At 35.4% G+C, this 23,297-nt stretch overlaps 1 protein-coding gene across 4 annotated transcripts; it reads left to right on the forward strand.

Annotated features, from left to right (window-relative positions):
* Nucleotides 1–19,174: 19,174 nt before the first annotated feature.
* Nucleotides 19,175–22,594, forward strand: LOC116118162 (derlin-2.2-like). 4 transcript variants are annotated; one of them, XR_004126115.1, is made up of 5 exons: nucleotides 19,175–19,723; nucleotides 21,609–21,674; nucleotides 21,764–21,978; nucleotides 22,075–22,158; nucleotides 22,379–22,594. XR_004126115.1 is itself a non-coding variant. In XM_031404128.1 (3 exons), the coding sequence occupies exons 1-3, from the start codon at nucleotides 21,859–21,861 to the stop codon at nucleotides 22,544–22,546; spliced, it is 372 nt and encodes a 123-aa protein (XP_031259988.1). In that variant the 5' UTR covers nucleotides 21,698–21,858; the 3' UTR covers nucleotides 22,547–22,591. The 4 variants fall into 4 exon arrangements, 1 of the variants encoding a protein (XP_031259988.1); XR_004126113.1 differs by lacking the exon at nucleotides 21,609–21,674 and having other exon boundaries at nucleotides 22,379–22,590; XR_004126114.1 differs by lacking the exon at nucleotides 19,175–19,723 and having other exon boundaries at nucleotides 20,218–21,674; nucleotides 22,379–22,592.
* Nucleotides 22,595–23,297: the final 703 nt, after the last annotated feature.

Genomic DNA, 23,297 nt, shown 5'->3' on the forward strand with positions numbered 1-23,297 from the left:
GTAAGTAAATCCGCTATGATACCCTTCTATCTTCGTTGCTCATATTCTGAATTTCTTTCCTTACATCACACTTTTCTATTCTTCTCTATTCTTTCTCTGTTCTTTCTCTATTTCTAATTTCACACTACCCATGATAGTAAGCATGGTATCATGCATAGGTATAATGCAAATGCACAAATACATAGGATGTGCATTCTTTCTTTCTGTTTTTCTATTTCTTATTCTGTTTTTCTTTCTTTTCTGTGTTTCTTTCTTTCTCTGTTTTTCTTCCTTCTTTCATTCTATTATTTATTTTTTCTATTTTTTCTTTTCTCTTCTATTGTTTCTTTTCTTTTCTTTTCTTATTCTTTTCTTTTCTTTCTTATTCTCTTCTTTCTATTCTTTTCTTTCTTATTCTTTGCCGATCAGACTCGATTGAGGCATGAATTCAGAACCCTGGCTGTGTGAGTGAGTACAATCCTTATCTACATGCACTTCTTACGGACTGTAGAAGTTCTTCTTCTTTTTAGGCTGCACACTAAAGGCGACATGCATGTAGGTATATTCTTCTGGGTAAAGTCCTCATTCACATGTACTTTTATGGACTGTACAAATTCTTCTTCTTGTCACTCACGGGTTCCCCATCGCAACAACCTTCTTTTCTCTTATCTTTCTCTTAGAAATTAGTATTCAATTTCTTTTCTTTAATAATTCTCTTTTCTTTCTTTGCTCTATAATATTCTTATATTCATGTATGCATGTAGATAGGCTTTTCTTATTGTTCTTTCTTAATTAAAATGATTAAATGTAAAAATGCAATATGGCATGTGAAGATGTCATTCTCTACTTTCGCTACCATCTACAAACTCATATATAAAAAAAAATAAATCAACATACTCATACATGCACTTCTCTATGAAATTTCATCAAACACTTTGTATGCACAAATAAAACACTAAGGTGAGTACACTTCCATAACAGTCTCTAATCACCAAAATTTGGAGCAAAGCTCCCTAAAAACAACTTCAAACCTGGCTAGGAAAATACACTCCATATCTCTACTCAAATTCTTTCTTAGCTCATCCAAACTTCCATCAATTTCTATAAACACAATCATCACTTCTCATGGTGGAATTCTAACCATGAATCATCATCAAATCCATCAACAATTCTCAACAACCATTAATACATATAAGAAATTCTCTACACAATTATTGCTCAAATCAAGGGCTAGGGTTGGATTTACTTACCTTGAACTTGAGTAGTTCCACACTAGAATCTCTCTCTTTGGTAGACTTCCTATTCCGCTTGAACCCTAAGCATATAAACTATAAGAATTCAACACTTTAAAAATTAATCTCACATCTTATTGCTAGAATTCTTACCCTTGGATGCTTAGGATTGAATATCTACCAAAATCCAACAAAAAATCCTCTAAATTGCCTTGGAAACTTGATGAAGAAATTGAGAGAATTTGGGGATGAAGGTGGCATGTGAGGGGTAGAGAATGTTAGGGTTTTCACTCTTGAACCATTAATTGTAACGGCCCACAGCCGCTACTACTGCTGGGTCCGGCGACGGAGTTCACACAGCTCCCTACACGTGGCAGGATATCTCTCCCCCCCTTAAGGAGATTTCTTTCGCCTTCTCCATGGCTTGAACCCATTCCCCAAGATGGTACTCACCATGCTTCCCAAATGACTATAGCCCCTTAGGGAATGGGATCGAACCACGGGGGAGGCGAAAGAAATCCCTTAAGGGGGGGGACAGTACTTTGTGAGTAGCGGGCCGGCTGTGTGTCTGGTCTGGGTCAGCTGTGTGATCTGGCCTAAGCCCAAGCTGTGTGGCAGGGGTTGCTACAATAAAAAGGCGCCTTTTTATGTAACGGCCCACAGCCGCTACTACTGCTGGGTCCGGCCACGGAGTTCACACAGCTCCCTACACGTGGTAGGATATCTCTCCCCCCCTTAAGGAGATTTCTTTCGCCTTCCCCATGGCTTGAACCCATTCCCCAAGGGGCTATAGGCAAATGAGCATCACCATGAGTACCATCAGGCCATTGTGGAGTCCCGGATTCGGCACACAGCCCCGACGGCCCCACTCATCTGAAACTGTCCCCCCCCTTAAGGGATTTCTTTCGCCTCCCCCGTGGTTCGATCCCATTCCCCAAGGGGCTATAGGCAAATGAGCAATACCACGAGTACCATCAGGCTAGCTGACCTGATGGTACTCGTGGTATTGCTCATTTGCCTATAGCCCCTTGGGGAATGGGATTGAACCACGGGGGAGGCGAAAGAAATCCCTTAAGGGGGGGGACAGTTTCAGATGAGTGGGGCCGCCGGGGCTGTGTGCCGAATCCGGGACTCCACATTAATATCTCATTTATTACTTATACTTTCCCATTTTTCCCTTGTACTTCTCATGGTGAAATTCCATCTTTACCCTTTAGTCAATTACAATAATACCTTCATGTCTATTGCATTCTTCATGAAATTCTACTACTTTTCACTCCCCACACTTTCAACTAATTCTGAGTGGAATGACCATTTTGCCCTTAAGAAAGTTTTTTAGAATTTTCTAAAAAATTCCAACAAGTTCTTTGACCTGGCGAAGCTTTTTCTTCGCCTCGGCGAAACATTCCAGAGTGTACATTGCCATGGCGAAGACTGCAATTCTAAGAACTCGATTTGGGCAATATGTACAATGTCGCGACGACAAAACACCTTTGCCGCGGCGAAGTCTGCAAATTCTAATTTTTAATCTTTCACTTTAAAAAAGCAAAACTAAGGGCATTATAGCATATATAACTTACCTCAATGTGGGTGTTACAATTCTCTCTCTCTCTCTCTCTCTCTCTCTCTCTCTCAATTTGGTCCCTGAAATTCAAACGAACAATTCCGAGTAACGGTTCCACATATCTTGCTCTGTCTCCCATGTAGCTTCTTCGACTTTATGATTTCTCCTCTTATTTCGGAGCTCTTTAATCTTCCTATCCAATATCTATACTGGACGCTCCTCATAAACAAGATTCTCTTCTAAGTCCACTTCTTCTACTCTTAGTATATGGGAGGGATCGCTGACATACCTTCAGATCATCGAGACATGGAACACATTATGTACCATGTCCATACTAGGTGGTAGCGCCAATTTATAAGCTACATTTCCCACTCATTGTAACACTTCAAATGGGCCAATGTATCTTCGTGCTAACTTTCCTTTGCCGTCAAAACGCATTACCCGCTTATAGGGGAAAACTTTTAGAAAAACTTTATCACCCACTTCAAACTCAACATCTTTTCTCTTCAAATCTGCATAACTATTCTGTTTGTCTTGGGCTTGCTTAGTTCTACTTCTAATCAACTTGATATCTTCTATCATTTTCTAAGTTATTTCTAAACCAAGAGTTGTATTCAAAACATCTTTCTCTCCTACCTCATCCCAATGTAGTGGAGATCTACACCATCTACCATACAAGGCTTCATAAGGAGCCATCTTAATTGTAGACTGATAACTGTTGTTATAGGAAAATTCCACTAATGGTAATATCAGGCTAGGACATTCTATGATCCATACAACATGCTCTCAACATATCCTCAAGTATTTTATTCGTTCTCTCAGTTTGGCCATCTGTCTGAGGATGTTATGCTATACTAAATGCTAATCTGGTACACAAATTTCTCTGTAGACTAGTCCAAAAAGCTGAAACAAATTTAGAATCTCTATCGATACTATTGTCTTGGGCACCCTACGAAGTCGGACTATCTCTTTAATGTAGATATGGGCCAACTGATTTGAGGTAGTACTCTCCTTTATTGGAAGAAAATGGGCTGATTTAGTTAATCTATCTACTATCACCCATATCGCATTATACCCCTTCTGGACTCTTGGAAGGCCTGTGATAAAATCCATTAATATACTCTCCCATTTCCATTCAGGAATGCTGAGTGGCTGAAGCAAACCTGATGGCCTTTGGTGTTCTGCTTTCACCTGTTGACAAACCAAACACTTAGCCACGTAATCACCAATATCTTTCTTCATACCTAGCCACCAATAATTCTTCTTTAAGTCTTGGTACATCTTGGTTGCTCTAGGATGAGCAATTTATGGTATGTCATGAGCCTCCATAAGTATTTTCTTCTTCAACTTGGCATCTTGGGGAATGCATAAGTGATTCTTGAAACGGAGGATACCATCTAACAGGTGGAATTGGAATTCTGATATCTTGCTCTCAAGCACTTGCTAACTTATTTTCTGACACCACTCATCAACAACTTGTTTTTCTTTAATCTCTTCCAGTAAAGTAGACTGAATTTCTAACCTGGCAATCCTTCCTGGTATCACCTCAATTTGCTCCCTACACAATTCTTTCAATAATTCTTTCTACATTGTGAGTCAGGACAAATAAGCCTTTCTACTCAAGGCATCTGCCACTACATTGGCTTTCCCAGGCTGATACTTAATCTCACAATCATAATCTTTAACCAGCTCTAACCATCTTCTCTGTCTCATATTCAGCTCCCTTTATGTGAAAAAGTATTTCAAACTCTTATGATCAGTGTAGATGTTACTCTTAGCACCATATAGGTAGTGCCTCCATATCTTTAATGCAAAGACTATAACTGCCAACTCTAAATTATCGAGAAGCATAAGCTATTACCTTACCCAGCTGCATCAACACGACACCAAGTCCCTATAGTGAGACATCTGTATAAATATCTTAATCTAAACCCTCTTGTGGTAACGCCAAAATGGGAGCAGTGGTTAATCTTTTCTTCAACTCTTGAAAACTCTCTTCACAAGCATCTGACCATATAAAAAGAGTTCTCTATTTGGTAAGAGCTGTCAGTGGCTTACCCAACTAGGCAAATCCCGCTACAAACCGCCGATAATAACCTGCTAGTCCCAAGAAACTTCTAACTTCCTTTACTGTCTTCGGCTCTTGCCACTTAAGAATTACCTTCACCTTTCTAGGATCCACTGATATACCTTCTTTAGAGACAGTATGGCCCGGAAAGATAACTAGATCTAGCCAAAATTCACACTTAGAAAATTTGGCAAACAACTTCTTATCTCTTAATCGCTATAGCACAAATCTCAAGTGTTCTTCATGCTCCTCTCTTGACTTAGAATAAACCAGGATGTCATCAATAAACACCACTATAAATTGATCAAGACAATCATGAAACACCTAGTTCATTAAATCCATAAAGACTGCTGGGGCATTACCTAACCCAAAAGGCATCACCACAAACTCATAATGCCCATATCTAGTTCGAAAAGCAGACTTAGCAATATCTTACTCCGCAACTCTTACATGATGATAACCCAACCTCAAATCAATCTTTGAAAATACTGATGCTCATTTCAACTGATCAAATAAATCATCTATACGAGGTAACGGGTACTTATTCTTCACTATCACTTTATTCAACTCTCTGTAATCTACACACATCCGTAGTGACCCAGCTTTCTTCTTCACAAATAAAATTGGAGCTGCCTAGGGAGAGTGGCTTGGTCGAATAAAGCCCTTATCTAGGAGTTCCTGAAGCTTCTTCTTCAACTCTTGAAGCTCGGCTGAGGCCATCCGGTAAGGGGCTTTAGAAATTGGTGTTGTCCTGGTGCCAGTTCAATGCTAAATTCTACTTTTCTTTCCGGAGGTAAACTTGGTAAATCTTCCAGAAATACATCTAAAAACTCTCGAACTACTGGCACACTTTGAATCTCTGGTCGTGGGGCATCACTACTTTGCACTACATGTGCAATATACCCTAAATACCCTTTTTTTAACATCTTTCTAGCCTTCATACTACTGATTAACATACTAAGTTAACGACCCTCTCCAAAACTAAACTTATCTCTGTCATCAAGATTAAATCTAGCTTTCTTCTTTCGATAATCAATCTCTACTCCATATCTCCCTAGGAAATCCATGCCCAAAATAACATCAAAGTCGGGCATGTCAAACACAATCAAATCCACCAGTAACTCCCTTCCGTGGATCACTACGGACTCCCTTGGAAGCATCTCTTGAGTTACCACACTAACGCCATCTAGTAACTCTATCTTAATAGGACAATCCATTCTAATAGGTTTCAAACCTAATCTTTCTATCATCCCATGTGTAATAAAAGAATGTGTAGCTCCAGAATCAATCAATGCATAAAGGGGAACTGCATGAAATAATAACTGACCGGTAACTGTGAATGGAATAGCCTCAGCTTCGCTCTGTTCCACTGTAAACACCCAAGCATTGGTACCTCTGGATGTCTGTGCTGCGGGTGTAGGAGGGGCTTTACATTCCTTCATTATCTACCCTGGCTGTCAGCATCTAAAACATACATTCCGGCCCAACTTGTAATGCTTTCTTTCTAGCTAGTATACTCGTAAAATAATCAATAAAACTCATTAAAAATACATATAAGAAAATACACATATATACGAGTAATAAAGTGTGGGCCCATATTTAATTTTTCTCTATATACAAATATTTACAAAATATACTCAAAAATAGCAACTTGACAGTGTAGCCCAACCCTTCCACTGTGTGACATTCCGAGCGACCGCAGCTCACCTATTACCTGCAAAAACATTAAAAACAACGGAGTGAGCACTAATGGCTCAATAAGTAAACCCATTATTTTCTTTCCTTACATCACATTTCCCAATTATTCTCTATTCTTCTCTCTATTCTTTCTTTATTCTTTCTCATTCTTTCTCTGTTTTTCTCTCTATTTTCTAATTTTTTTCTACTCATGATAATGAGCGTGGTATTATGCATATTCATGATGCAAATGCACAAATGCATAAAGTATGCATTTTCTTTTCTATTTTTCTTATTTTGTTTTCTGTTTCTTTTTCTTTATTTCCTTTCTTTCTTTTCTAGTCTTTCTTTTCTTTCTTTCTTTCTATTCTTTCTTTCTATTCTTTCTTTCTTTTCTTTTCTATTCTTTCTTTTCTTGCCGATCATACTCGGTTGAGGCATGGATTTGGAGCCTTGGCTGTGTGAGTGAATTCTCTAATTCTGGGTACAGTCCTCATCTACACGCACTTCTAATGGACTATACAATTCTTCTTTCTGAATTCTGAGGCCGCTCACTAATGGCGGCTTGCGTGTGGGACTATGTCACTCACGGGCTCCCCATCGCAACAACCTTCTCTTCTTTTTATCTTTTTACACTTCTTTAACTAAAATTTCAGATTTGAATATCTTTAATATTCTCATTTCTTTCTATTTTCTCTTTAACACATTTTCGTGCTTTTTCATGCTCTTATGAATATATATGCATGTAGATGGTTTCATGCTTCGAATTCTATCGAAATGCAAATGTTTAAATGCAATGATGCCATGTAGCATAAAAATAAGTTTCGCTCTACCATCTACAAACTCATATCAATTCATAAATGAATAAAACTCATGCATACACTTCTCTTGGACATTTCATCAAACATATTGCATGCATAATCAAACTCTAATTTGACTACAATTCTATCTTTTTCTCAAGCCACCAATATTTGAAGTAAAACTCCCTTAAACAATTACCAAGCCTGTCCAAAACAATACACTTCCAAAAATTCTACTCAACTCTTTCTAACTTCAACCAAACTTCAATTAATCATCATACAACCAAAACCACTTCTCATGGCTAAATTCTATTCATCAATAATCATCAAACTCATCAATAATTCATCAATTTCATCAACAAATCTCAAAATCATAAACATATACATATATGTAAAATCTCTACACACTTGATTTCTCAAATCATAACTTGGGTGGGATTTACTTACCTTTGATATGAGCAATCCAACCCTTTAAGAATCTTTTTTGGTCAAACTCTCTTCTTCTTAAATCCTATGAGCACAAACCATCAAAATTCAACACTTTAAAAATGAAAAATCACTTCTTAGTGCAAGGATCTTACCTAAAGTTGCTTGGGATTGAAAATCCACTCAAAAATACCCAAAACCTATGAATTTCCTTTGAAGAAGAATTGAAGAATTTGAGAGAATATGAAGGTGAAAGTGGCGTGAAAATGGGTAAAAGTGGCTAGGGTTTCACTCTTCAATTTAATATAACATAAAATTATAAGTATATTTTCCCATTTTGCCCTTACACTTTCTTTAAAATTCCATCTATGTCCCTTAGTCAATTACCATAATGCCCTCATTTTTATTGCATTCTCCATGAAATTCTATCTCTTTTCACTCCCCACTTTTTGAACTAATTTTGAGTGAAAAGACCATTTTACGTTAATGCAAGTTTAAGGCATTTTCTTCACATTTTCTCAAAATAACTTTAGGAAAAATCAACTAAAGGTATAAGAGCATAAATTAAATTACGTACCTCCATGTGGGCGTTACACAACTCTCTTAGGCATTCCCCTGGATGCGTTCTCCCACACCTCGGACATGGGGGAAACTCAATAGTTTTTAGCCGTTTACTCTACCAGTCTCTTATATTCTTCTTAGGTTGGAATCTTTTCTTGTTTCTCACTTCCCTATTTCTTGAAACATCACTTCTCTTTCTTGGTGGAGCGGGAGGTGGATCACTCGATACTGCTATTGATGGACCTATTGGGGTGAGCTTATTCACAAATATTTTCTCCCGTAAGGCTTGCTCCAAAGCCTCACTATAGGTCTGAGGGGGCTCGACACTTTCCATCACATCATGGGCTATTTTTGGTTTTTGCCCATGCACAAACTTATCCTTCCTCAACTCCGGTGTGTACACTATACCGGGCATGAACCTTGCAAGGAAATTAAATCTCATAGAGTACTCCTTTACTGAACTAGACCCATGCTGTAAACTAATAAATTCTTGGATCTTCTCATGAACCCGATCAATTGTTCTATACTTTGCCTCAAATACTCTCCTGAACTCTCCCCAGGTCATAGAATCTATCTCATGAGTATCTTCCATCAATTCCCACCAAATTTAGGCATCACTCCTAAATAAAAAACTCGCATACCGAATCGTTTCTCTATCTGTTATGGGGAAAAGTGTCGTCATACGTTCTACGGACCTAAACCACTCTTCTACCTCCAGTGGGTCCGTTGTACCCCTGAATTCCGACGACTGATGTTGGCTTGACAACCCATATATAGGCTCGATACGATTCTGCACCGTCGGGGGTACCAGCCTTTCTCTTTCTTCTCTAGTGGTCGGTACACGAATTGGGGTTTCAACTCTCTCTGGTACAACTCTTCCCTGACTCTTTACTAATACTTACTGTATGATATTATGGATCCTCGCTTCATCAAGGGTAGGGGGAGTATATTTTGGCAAGTTGGAAGGTTCCCCCGTACTCATTGTATTCTTACTACCTGCTTGGGTTCTACGTCTCATCTACATAACAACAACACTTGAATCAACTTAAATAACTCATCTACTACTTTAAGTAAGGAAAGAAATAACTTACTACAGTCGGCTACGGGACATGAATGCGGCAGGAAAGGCACACTGTCAAATCCCAAAATCTTTGCTTTGATACCAAAAATGTAATAACTCTTTCTAGCTAGTATACTTTAGGAAATATAATATGAATTCACTAAATACATTATAAAAACATATAAGTATATAAGTTGAAGATAGTGGGCCCAAAAATTTCTTTATTTTTATATACTAAATTCTTTACAACAACAAAAGTATCATATACATAATCTCAAAATACAATGGACAGTAGTGCCATTCTCCTCCGCTCTCGACATTCCATCCGACCACTTCTCGCCTATTTCCTGCAAAAACAGAGAAATCAATGGAGTGAGCACTAATTGCTCAGTAAGTAAATCCGCTATGATACCCTTCTATCTCTGTTGCTCATATTCCGAATTTTTTTCCTTACATGACACTTTTCTAGTCTTCTCTATTCTTTCTTTGTTCTTAATCTCTCTGTTCTTTCTCTATTTCTAATTTCTCACTACCCATGATAGTAAGCATGGTATATATAATGCATAGGTATGATGCAAATGCACAAATGCATAAGATGTGCATTCTTTCTTTTCTCTTATATTCTTTCTTTTCTTTCTATTCTTTCTTATTCTCTTCTTTCTATTCTTTTCTTTCTTATTATTTGCCGATCAGACTCGGTTGAGGCATGAATTCAGAACCCTGGCCGTGTGAGTGAGTACAGTCCTCATCTACATGCACTTCTTACGTACTGTACAAATTCTTCTTCTCCTTAGGCCACTCACTAAAGGTGACGTGCATGTAGGTATATTCTTCTGGGTACAGTCCTTATCCACATGTACTCTTATGGACTGTACAAATTCTTCTTCTTATTCTTAGGCCGCTCACTGAAGGCGGCGTACATGTGGGAATATTCTTCTTCTTGTCATTCACGGGTTCCCCATCGCAACAATCTTCTTTTCTCTTATCTTTCTCTTAGAAATTAGTATTCAATTTCTTTTCTTTAATAATTCTCTTTTCTTTCTTTGCTCTATAATATTCTTATATGCATGTATGCATGTAGATGGGCCTCTCTTATTGTTCTTTCTTAATTCAAATGATTAAATGTAAAAATGCAATATGGCATGTAAACATGACATTCTCTACTTTCACTACCATCTACAAACTCATATATAAAAAAAATAAATCAACATACTCATACATGCACTTCTCTATGAAATTTCATCAAACACTTTGTATGCACAAATAAAGCACTAAGGTGATTACACTCTACCATCTACAAACTCATATCAAAATAATAAATCAACATACTCATACATGCACTTCTCTATGAAATTTCATCAAACACTTTGTATGCACAAATAAAGCACTAAGGTGATTACACTTCCATAATAGTCTCTAACCACCAAAATTTGGAGCAAAATTCCCTAAAAACAAATTCAAACTTAGCCAGGAAAATACACTCCATATCTCTACTCAAATTCTTTCTTAGCTCGTCCAAACTTCCATCAATTTCTATAAACACAATCATCACTTCTCATGGTGGAATTCTAACCATGAATCATCATCAAATCCATCAACAATTTCCAACAACCATAAATACATATAAGAAATTCTCTACACAATTATTGCTCAAATTAAGGGCTAGGGTTGGCTTTACTTACCTTGAATTTGAGTAGTTCCACACTAGAATCTCTCTCTTTGGTAGACTTCCTCTTCCTCTTAAACCCTAAGCATATAAACTATAAGAATTCAATACTTTAAAAATTAATCTCATATCTTATTGCAAGAATTCTTACCTTTGGATGCTTAGAATTGAATATCTACCAAAATCCAACCAAAAATCCTCTAAATTGCCTTGGAAATTTGATGAAGAAATTGAGAGAATATAGGGATGAAGGTGGCGTGTGAGGGGTAGAGAATGGTAGGGTTTTCATTCTTGAACCCTTAATATCTCATTTATTACACATACTTTCCCATTTTGCCCTTGTACTTTCTATGGAATTCCATCTTTGCCCTTAGTCAATTATCATAATGCCCTCATTTTTATTGCATTCTCCATGAAATTCTATCTCTTTTCACTCCCCACATTTTCAACTAATTATGAGTGAAAAGACCATTTTACCCCTAATGAAAATTTAAGGGATTTTCTTCACACTTGTTCAAGATAACTTTAACAAAATTCAACTAAGGGTATGAGAGCATAAGTAAAGCTACGTACCTCGATGTGGGCGTTACAACTCACATACATCATCTTAAAACATGTATTACATTGCATCTTCATGCCATTTCATAACATTAATCATGCATTGACATCATGACCATGTATATCTTTCAAAGATCATCTAACTAATGGGTAAACATTAGTATATGGCATAATTATAATAATACATTAATAATCAATTCATAATCATAAGAATTGATCATGTTAAATCTTAAACTTTAATAACCAGAAGTTTATACTTAAGACCATTTTCCATCCATTTCTGAAACGAATTGGCTCTTTGCATAAACATAAAAGTTAGAGGGCTATGTCTTAACTTTCTAATGCTTTAAGTTCATAACTCAAGTTATGGTCAAAATATTGAAGCATGTTTAACATCACCCCTAAGCTTACCAAATCCAAATTTTTCATATTAATTATGCCATATCAATTCCTATTGACAATTAACCAATAGGTCAACTTATGGATCAAATAAACCTCCCCTTAATAGTCTTTAACATCTTAAAGGAAGTGTAAAATCTCATTACCATAATCATCCATTCTTGTTATAACATTGTAAGTTAATGCAAACAACACCTCAACACTTCTAATAGCAACATTCAACACCATGTGGCCTCCAATACTACAAGTTTTGCCACAATCAGCATCCACACTTCATTTTTTTCAATCAAATATAACAACTTGTCAAACATAAATAGCAATAACTTCATGTATAATGAATTTTAGGCAATAAGTAGAATAAATGAGTTCAACTACACTTGCCATCAACAATTCTATGCCTTAAAGCCTTAATGTAAGGTTTCATAAAAAATCTACAAACCCTAGCATAATCCCTAAAGTCATGGGAAGTTCTTCCTTACCTTTTTAAAGAATTCCTCCAACAAATCCTTTGCCTTTGTCTTCTTTTACACCTTAATCCTACATATATAACATTATACCTCAACATCTACTTCAAATCTTCAAATCACATCAAAACTAGGGTTTTTAATCCTTACCTTAAACCCTTCAACTTGAAGATCCAAGGCTTCTATCTTTTTCTCCTTGAAAAATTATGCAAAACTCCTTTAAAACTTAGAGAGAGAAGGCTTATTTCATGGAAGATTTGAGAGAAAATGGAAGAAAGGTTGAAGAAATGCTCTCTCCTTTGGCTTGAACGAATTTCCCCTCATTTATAGGAAAATATTTCATTTATTTTCCAAAATTATACTATTGGCCCAATTATTTTAACTATATAACTCATAAGTCCTTAATTCTTCATATAAGGGCATTTTGGTTATTTCGCACTAAACATAATTATTACTTAATTAATGCCATTAAATGCAATTAAGCCTACTCATCCTTGACTTTTTCAATGCTTATCTATAGGCAAAATGACTATTTTGCCCTAATTCCTTTCTATGGATAATTGATTCATATTGTTCCAAATGAATCGACTACTTTGCCCTTTGTTAGATTTTATGCTTTTTAACATAAAATTAACATCTAAAGGACTATTTTGAGTTAGGAACATACCTTTGACATCTTGGGTATTACAATATTTAGAATGAAATGGATTATTCCTTACTGAGCGATTAGCACTCACCCTTTCATTGTTGATTGCTTTACAGGTAGACTAGAAGCGAATGATGCTAAAGACAGTGGGGCTACATGTGAGGGGAGATGATTTATTATCATCTTAATGTTTTTATCTTAATGTAAATAATGTAAATGATAAATGTTTGTGAAACACCTTTGGAAGCTTCCATCCTATAAATATGTTTTGATTGTGTAATTTCCAAATAAATTCTTAATGTTTTTGAAATTATAAATTTGGATCCTACGTGACATCTTATATGAATGTTTTGGATATTATTATTATTATTATCCTTACACGAGTTTTTCTAAATACAACTCGTTCTCTAGACATGTATCCCCCAGATTCTCATTGAGGGATATTCAGAGGATTCCTGATTGGAGAGGGGTTTTATAAAGAATGAACAATGAATGCAAGAACAGGTGTAATAAATGTTGTTCAACCAACAACAATGCAATGTAATGAAGAGTTGAGAGAGAGAGAGACAGGGAGAGAAATGCTCAACAATTTATAGTGGTTCAAAGCTATATCCACATGCCTCCTACAACCACTTCTTCAAATCAACCTCCTTGAAGTTCCACTAGAATCGGATTTCACCCATACAATAGTTTTCACAAGTATTTTCACCTCACACACATAGATTTACAAGATTGCACCTAGTTTTATAGGATTTCGCCACCAACGAAAAGATTGAAAGTTTTTTGTGATTGATTACCTCTTTCAAGTAGGTTTATACACACAATAAGAACAAATGATCTCTCAAAGGTTTACAAAATGAGTACAAGTGAGAGTATAGATTTGGATCTTGAGCTCTAGGGATTATATTAGGATGTTTTTCTTATCTCTTCTCTACAAAATAACCTAGGAGTATCAAAATTTTATAACCCAAAAAGAATTAGCCATTGCAGCATTTAATGCAATTCTGATAAAGCATGCAAAACCCAGAGGAACGGTCATTCCATAATCAGGAACAGTTGTTCCTGACACAATGGTCATATTTTTTAGATTTAAGTTAACTGGAACGATCATTCCACCACACTGTATGATCATGCAAGACCACTGCACAGTCATTCCCCCACACAGAACAATCACATCCATATGTTCTTCTAAATCTTCTTAAATTTCCAGAAGAGTGAATGACCTCTTGGGATGATGTCATGCAAAACTTCTTCAGATAGAAACGGTCATTCTACCACAAGGAACATTCTTTCCGATTTTGATATTTGAGTTTTGACTTTGACTTTTGAGATTAAGTCAAGAGCACAAAGTGTCTTGAATATGAATTATCTTGACTTTTGAACTTGGGTGCATGGTTGTGCAGGATGGTTGTGCAAGTGTAGTCTAGTCATGCGAGTGCCACTTCAAATTGGCAGCGTGTCTAATGACCAAGAGGAATGATGTCGTACAATATTACACAACAACTTTCTCTCAAGGAACGGTCGTGCCTTGATCACGCATGGTCATACCTAAGCAAAAATTTGCTTATGCACTATTGAACCACCTGTTAGACCTGTTTTGGTTTGTTTATCACTTGAGTCATACCTTAGCATATTATGGTTAGTGTTCAATCAAATTTTTGGATAGTTTGCATCAAAACATATGAGAGGTCAACAATCTCCCCCGTTTTGTTGATGACAAAACTAAACAAAAATTGAGTTCAAAACAAGCATAATAACATATATTCAACAAACAATTTCAACATGCATTTTTCATAAACCAAAACTTGAGAAGAGCTCCCCCTTAAACCAAGAACTCTCCTACTAAATATGCATTTTTGAAACACATGATTGATCACAAATGCTCCCCCTTTCACCAAGCATATTCTCAAGTATTAAACACTTCAATAAACATAACACAAACAACAATATAAACATAATACATACTTCTTATAATCACAAACAACACAAACTTCAATATGCGCACTTCACCACATTTCAACACAACACAATTTTTAAGGAGACATTAAACATCAAAGTAAGGATGAAAAGAATGAGAAACAAAACATGAATTTGCATAAAGATATCAAAATAAATAGAAAGCAAAAGGTAGGTGTCATAAAGGACACCAATGTTTGCCACTGTGCACAAAATAAAATAAATAAAGGTCACAAAAACTGGCACATAAAGTTGAAAAAAAAAAACTTGACACATAAAAAAACAGGCTAATGGTTTGAAGGTGGGGATGGCGGAGGAGGTTGTGTAACATGTGATAAATTGGCTTGGAGGCTTTGGAGGTTGTTTGCAACTTCTGAAATTTGGGTTCTCAGGAGAAGGAAGTGCTTCAAAACAGTGTTGCTTAGCCTATCAAATTTTGGATCAAAATAGGATGAAACTCTATCAAACACTTCATCTAATAAACTAGGAGGCATTGAACTTGATCTAATTCTAACTCTTGCCCTTTTCAGTTTGCTACTTCGTCTCCACTAGAAGATTCAATAGCATCTTCATCTCTGTCCTCTCCTTCAAGAAAGATTAAAACCCATGATCCATTCGCTCTTGCTCTTATCAAGCCATCCTCTGAAGTGAATTGTTAGAGAACAAGTTGGAGTCGTTAAGGCTATCCTCTACTCAGAATCCATTTTGGTGATTGAAAGATTTAGACAATTACAGAAATATGTAATAAGCATACCTAAAGGAATCTCTCCAAAGTCCTTTTTGTTCTCTTCAAGCTTCCTTATCAAAAGGATGGCAGAATTGACTTTTGTCCCATTGATAGCTGCTTCCATTAGTAGTAAATATTTGTTCATAACTTGACCATTCGACCTTTTCCTTGCATTGAAGGAATAAGAGATGAACCTATGAAGAAGTTTCATCTCTGGAGTTTTTAGCTTTGTCGATTTCGATCTGTGCGGATCATAAGTGCCTGTTCCTCCTACTGTGTGCCACGCAATTTGTGAGGACCAACCTCTAGGTGGATCCACTAAATTTCACTATCACATTCAAGCGATTCAGCCAAATTTCTTAATAAAAATAACATGATCAATGTTTTTCAGCCTAAAAACCATTTGATAATGATTATAACTTCAAGATTGCTATAAAATTCACTGATAAGATGTTTATAACCAAAAATCTTTAAGTTGATCAATCTTCTCCATTTCAATTTATCAATTAATTCTAACAATTTGCCATCAATTTCTAGCGATCTAAGAGTAGCCCAATCAAAAGTTCGACCAAGATGCATACCTCTTTCATTGATGCTCGAACTCCATTCTCTGAACTGGATTCTTGAACTCAAGTCCATAAGGCCCATGAAAATCTCCTAATCTCGGTCTTTGGCTTCCACTGGGAGTATTCTTTGTCTTAGGCAAGGCTGGTTTTTTTTTTTTTTTTTTTTTTTTTTTTTTTTTTTTTAAATATGATTTTGGCATCAATGCAAAAATCAATGACCTTTATATAGAAAACACGAGGCATGGTCGTGCGGCAATCGAGCACAATCATTCCACTAATGTTTTATATTAGGGTTAGGGCAATGTAACATGATGCACAATCGTTCACGATAGCCAGCACGTATGTGCATTGGTTTTTAAAATCTGATTTAAACATACTCAACACGCACGATCGTTCCATAGATAGGCACGATCGTTCCAAACAGACAGTTTGAAAAAAAAAAAAAATGTTTGACCCTAATTGCACTTTGATCAAAACATCAACAAACAATGTTTTTAACATTCTAACCACTTAGGGAGTTTCCATATATGAGAAAAAGTATCAAGATTGATATCAACCACAAGATTGTATCATTTTGACTTTCCTTCATTCAACCATTCAAACACATATTTGTTAACAATTTGTCATTCATATGTTAAAAAATATAATTTTAATCTTACATATGAATTGAATGTGTTCCCTATCTTTGTTAGAAGACTTACCACTTAGTGATTCTTATGTCCATCATCTAATGTACCTTATCAGTCCCCTTTGGAGAAGCATGTATAGATTTCTCTATATGTGTTGATTTTTGAGTACCCAACTCATAATCCCAACCCTTTATCTTTGCAATCCAATGGATCAAATCACTAATGGGGTTATGTAAGAGTATTTGCATTTTTGACACATGCAAGGACAATCACACAAAGCATGTTATGGCAATCAATTTAAACAAATTCTCAAAATGCACATAAAATATATCATCTTAACCAATTTCACATATAAGATAATTGCATAGGATGATGAATCATACCTGGCTCGCAGTTATCATTCCAACCTCTCTTTGAATGGTGTAGAATCTTTCTTTATCAAGAGGCTTAGTGAAGATGTCGACCAATTGGTGATTAGTATCAACAAATTCAAGCACAATATCACCTTTGCTAACATGATCACGTAAGAAATGATGTCTAATGTCTGTATGCTTTGTTCTAGAATTATGTACAGGATTTTTAGACAAATTCATAGCACTTGTATTATCACAATGAAGAGGAATTCTATGCATTTTGCAACCAAAATCTTTAGGTTATTACTTCATCCAAAGAAGTTGTGCACAACAACTAGCCACTAACACATACTTAGCTTTCGTGGTTGAAGTAGCAACTGAATTTTGTTTCTTTGAAAACCATGAAACTAGCATGCTTCCAAAGAATTGACATGTTCTACTAGTGCTCTTCTTATCTATCCTACATCCTCCAAAATTGGCTTCCGAATATCCTATAAGACTAAAAGGTGATCCTTTAGGATACCATAAACCAATATTTTGAGTTCCTTTCAGGTACCTAAGAATTCTTTTGACAGCATTGAAATGAGATTCTTTAGGACAAGATTGGAAACGTGCACACATGCATACACTAAATGATATGTTTGGCCTAGATACAGTTAAATACAATAAAGTGCCTATCATGGTTCTATAAAGGTTAGAATCAACACTTTTACCTCCCTCGTCGGTTTCTAATTTGAGTGATGTTCTCATGGGAGTCGGTTGATCTTTTGCTTCATTTCTCTTGAAACGCTTGAGGAGTTCATGAGTGTACTTGGATTGATGCAACAAGATCCCTTCCTTTTGTTGCTTGATTTGTAATCCGAGAAAGAAATTTAGTTCTCCCATGATGCTCATCTTGAATTCACCCTACATCATCTTAGAAAATTCCTTGCAAAAGATTTCATTAGCAGCACCAAAGGTGATATCATCAACATAGATTTGAACTACCAAGATGCCTTGTTTATGCTTTTTGGTAAACAAGGTAGTATCCACCTTTCCTTTTGAAAAACCATTTTGAACAAGAAAACTACTCAATCTATCATACCAACACTACTAGAAAACCCCCCTTTCTTGATAGAATGAGTTAACAAATTTTCTTGACTGTTCTAAAAAACTGTCAAGAATTGTAATTCTTCACAGTTTTTGACCTATCAAGAATTTGAAATAATCTTTGACCATTTTGGATGATTCTTGACAGTTATTAACTGTCAAGGATTTGGTTATAAATAAATTTTGTGAACTTTTTTCTTGACTGTTGTAATCTCAATCCTTCACAGTTTTTAACAGTCAAGCATTAAGTATATAAAAACAAAAAATTTTTACATTAAACTTTTCCCACCCAGTTTCTGCCGCCCATTTTTCATTAACTATTCCCACCATTTTTTCCCTAAAACTTTTACTTACCCGCTATTTTGTGCAAACCCTCATAGTCGACCTACTTCTGGCACTAGAGAAAATGTTATCGTTTCTACCACTCTCGTTCTGTAGACGATGACTTACTCACTGACTTTGGTGCTTACTCCCCAACACCCAAATGTAGGGGTGTTTAGAAAAATGTAGAAATCGAACCAAATCAGGAAACAAACTGATTTTTCGATAATCCAGAAAATCAGTTCGATTTTGGTCCATAGAAATACAGAAAACTGAATTTCTGATTTTATTAAAAAAAATTAAAAAGTAAACAATTTAAATTAAAAAGTCCCTAAATCCTTAAAATTCAAGAAACCAAAACCCCAAACCCCATTTTATTTAAAAAAAAAAAAAAAAAAAAAAAAAAAAAAAGTGTACACTCCAACTTCTCCACTTCGTCATCACTCACCTGTTATACAAAATCCCCAAACTAATTTTACCCTAAGGCGACGCAAATTTCTCCCCACTTTTCCACTCTGTTCGCCTCTTCTTCATTGTTTCCCTGAAATCTATTCTTCTCCAGTTGTCCTTGTCAGTTTGACTGTGGTTCGTTGAACCTTGCCTGTTCTCAATCTTTGCACGGTCGGCTTCTGACGCCAAACGCTCTTACAACAGCCGGCAACCACTCTTTGTCAGTCCTCTGTCCTAATAGATATTTCAATCTTCTTCAATTTTTGATGAAGACTTATACTTTAATAGCTGTCTCCTGTACCTTGTCATTGAACACCATTGCCAATTTTTCTGAATCAAAAATCCCTTTTTCCCGAAGATTGAAATTCGTCTTGTTTTGAGGGCTTCAAAATTGTTTCGTAAACCAAATTGTTGAGAAATTTGTAGAAGAATAATGGGCCAAGCTGTAGAGGAATCGTACAAACAGATGCCAATCATCACCTGCACCTATCTCATAGCCGCTATCGTCACCACAATCGGTTGCTCTCTCGATGTATTTATCTCTCTCTCTCCTTTCTTTATGTGTTTTTTATTTTCTTTTCAATAGAAAGGGCTTGAATTTTTTTATTATTTTGTGTGCCTTTTTAGGGTTTTGGGGGTTTGATGGTGTAATGCATGGTGATTTTGTTTCTGGGTAAATGGGTTTCTTTGTTTTGAGAGGATTTTAACTAGGTTTGGTTCATATTTGAGAATTTCGGTGCTTTCATTGAATGATAGATCCTGAGTTTTAGTTTTGTATTTAGCGTGAAAATGATTGGTTTTGATTTTTTTATTGAGATTTATTATTATTGCTTGGTTTTTTGTTTTGATTGGGTTGTAATTTTGAGGAGCTATTGTTTACTATTCTCATGTATTTGCTGTTTTGTGTTACAATTTCATAGATAATATCGCCCTTTAATCTGTGCTTACATCCAACACTTGTGGTTAAACGGTATCAGTTCTGGCATCCAATCACTAATTTTCTTTTCTGGTTAAGTTTCTGATTGATATTGGTAAAAATTTGTTGTTGCCTTTGAGTGTCTCTTTTGCATATTAATTATATTGCTTGAGATTTACTGTCGAAACATGGGTTCTTTAGCATGTAGAGGAAGGCACATCAAGTATACCTCTACATTTACACAACTGCTCCACCGTAACAGCAATGTTCTTGTTTGTCAAAACATGTGAATTGTTGATCAAATGAAGTTACTAGGCTTGGAAATGATTTGCGGATTGTCTTCATACCTGTGATGTCTGAGTATGACTATATGAGCATCTCTGCATTAATTTTTTGTGTTCACAAATAGCTACATTACCAAATTAGCAAGTTTATGGTTAATACATGATGGTAATGTAGGTTTTGTTTCTCTATAAAAGTTTAGATAGTCAAGTTTGTGGTTAAGACATGCTGACCTATAACTTTTTCACTATTAAGTAACCTTCTTGTCCTGCCTGATGCTTTTAACATAGTCCTAAGGTTAGATTTTATTAATTCAAATAACTATGGGGAGTCTGAAGTCTATATTTGTCACTCTCTCATCTCTCTCCCAACAAAAAAAGTTATTTATATTCAATAACTTGACATGACTTTCATGCTGCAGTATGAAGTGTATTTATTGACATCGAAGTGAGAATAATTTTTGCTTAATTTCTTTCTTCTCACATACCCCCTATTTCGTCAGTTCATTCTTCAATATAATATTATAATGTAGAGAGATATGGGAGCAGAAGAGGTTCGTACTGAGATATATGGTATATTTGGTTACAATGTGGTAACAATGATTTTAATTTGGATAAATTCAATGCTTAGTGACATCTGACATCTTGCTTTTGCAATGAATGGTTCCATCTATTTTTAATCATTTCGAGCTCAGACAACTAAGTTTTATTTTGGAAACTTTTGAGCCTAGGATCAAAATGTATTTACTTCCGACGTTTAATATGCAAAAGTAATGTTAATTATTTGTTTATGTTTCGGATAGAATTGTAAAAAGTTCATACTGATTTTTGTGAATTACTTAGTCCTCATTTTCTGATAGCTGTATGAGTGTAATTAAGGGGTGTGGTGTGGGAACTAGAAAAACTTGTAAATTACGAGCTTATATATTCCAGAGGAAGTGTTTTGTTTCAAATACAAATACTTACAAGGATGGGTTTCACGTTCATTCTTCCACAATCACGTAAACACTGTAAACTAAACTAGTGGGCTTATCATGTATCAAAAATAAAGATTTAGTTTCGGATGAGCCTTGACCCAAAATCAATGTTTCTCACAGAGCCCAAACTTAATACGATTCTATGAATATTCTTTAGCCCTGGGCTCCTGGATAATTGACTATATTTACTTGGCCCTGTATTTTTTGCCTCATTCACAAATTTATGCCGATGAAATTATTCAGTCAAGAGCAATAGATAAGCCAATGATTGTTGTTTTCAACTACGACGATTAAGGAACAAGTACAAACGTATGTTGTATGTACAGTGGAAGATGTTTAAATTTAGCATTCAAAATAGCAGAGCATTTATTGACATGTTTGTTTCTTTGTAATGCCAGATTTAGACTATTTGTTCCATGTGTTCTTTCTTGCTCGATACTGCTAGTTTCTTGGGGAGAACTCTTTCAGGGGAAGGACTGCAGATTTCTTTTACATGCTTTTGTTTGGAGCAACATTTTTAACAGGCACTGTTCTTATTGGGGGAATGATACCTTATTTGTCAGAATCATTTGCAAAATTCATATTCCTTAGCAATTCATTGACACTCATGATGGTTAGTTTTCATTTTTCCAATTTGCAACATTGTTTTATTGGTGATATTGTTGTTGATAATCACCTGGAGGCCATCTAATTTTCTTAATCCATACAGGTGTATGAGTGGAGCAAACAAAATCCTTTCATCCATATGAGTTTTTTGGGTTTGTTTACATTTACCGCAGCTTATCTACCATGGGTGAGTAAGTTCTTTGTATGGTTCCAATAGTTTATGGTTTTATTATTTTATTCTTCATTATTTGTAACTATGAGTAGAAAAGTTTTCCCTACTTAAAAGTACTAATATTTTGTTTTTTGATGAGGCTGATGCGTCTTGTTGGTCTTCTATTATGTGTTTTAATCATATATGTTCTGTAGTTGTATATATACTAAATTTATCTACTTTTAATCTTTTACAGTTCATGGGGAAAAAAATATACATAAATGCGGAGATCGATGAAGTTAGAGGAGAATGGACGATGTACGTATCAAAATGTTTCATTGATGTCAAAGCGTCAATGATGGAAGAAATATGTATCAAACGTTTGTTGAATGATATGATACTATTGTTGAATTTCCTTTACTAAATTAATTGAAAGATTGTTGAATGTTTAAATTTATGAATGAATTATGATAATTGTTGTTGGTTGAGGAATATTATGAAGAATTTCATTGTATTATTCCATTATTTAATTGGTAATAATCAGGAAAATAAATAAATTACAAAATAAAAATATTTACAAAAAATTACCTTGATGGTTTAAGACTATCAAAGATGAAAAATAATTATTAATAAAATTTGATTTTATTATTATTAAATTTAATTTTTAATTTTTAATTTTTGTTAAAATCTCTTGACAGTTCAAAGACTGTCAAGGATTGGTTAAAATTCAGTCAAATTCTTAATGGGTTATTGCTGTCAAGAGATCTGTCAAGAAATTTTTGATAGTTCAAAAAGGGTCTCCACCTTTTCTTGACACTAGCTTCAATGACAGGTAAAGAACTATCAAGAAACCCCCTTCTTAACAGTTATTACCTATCAAGAAAGAGGGTTTTTCTAATAGTGCAAGCTCTAGGAGTTTGCTTTAGACGATAAAGTGCTTTTGAGAGTTTAAAAACATGTTTAGGAAAATCTGGGTTTTCAAATTAGGGTGGTTGTTTCACATAAACCTCTTCTTGAATGAAACCATTTGGAAATGCACTTTTAACATTCATTTGAAAAAGTTTGAAATTTAAATGGCATGCATAAGCAAGTAACATTCTAATAGCTTCTAATCTAGCAATAGGGATATAGGTTTCATCGAAATCAATACCTTCCTCTTGAGAGTAGCCTTGAGC

This window comes from Pistacia vera, unplaced genomic scaffold, assembly GCF_008641045.1.
Source record: "Pistacia vera cultivar Batoury unplaced genomic scaffold, PisVer_v2 Contig839, whole genome shotgun sequence".
NCBI classification, from domain to species: domain Eukaryota; kingdom Viridiplantae; phylum Streptophyta; class Magnoliopsida; order Sapindales; family Anacardiaceae; genus Pistacia; species Pistacia vera.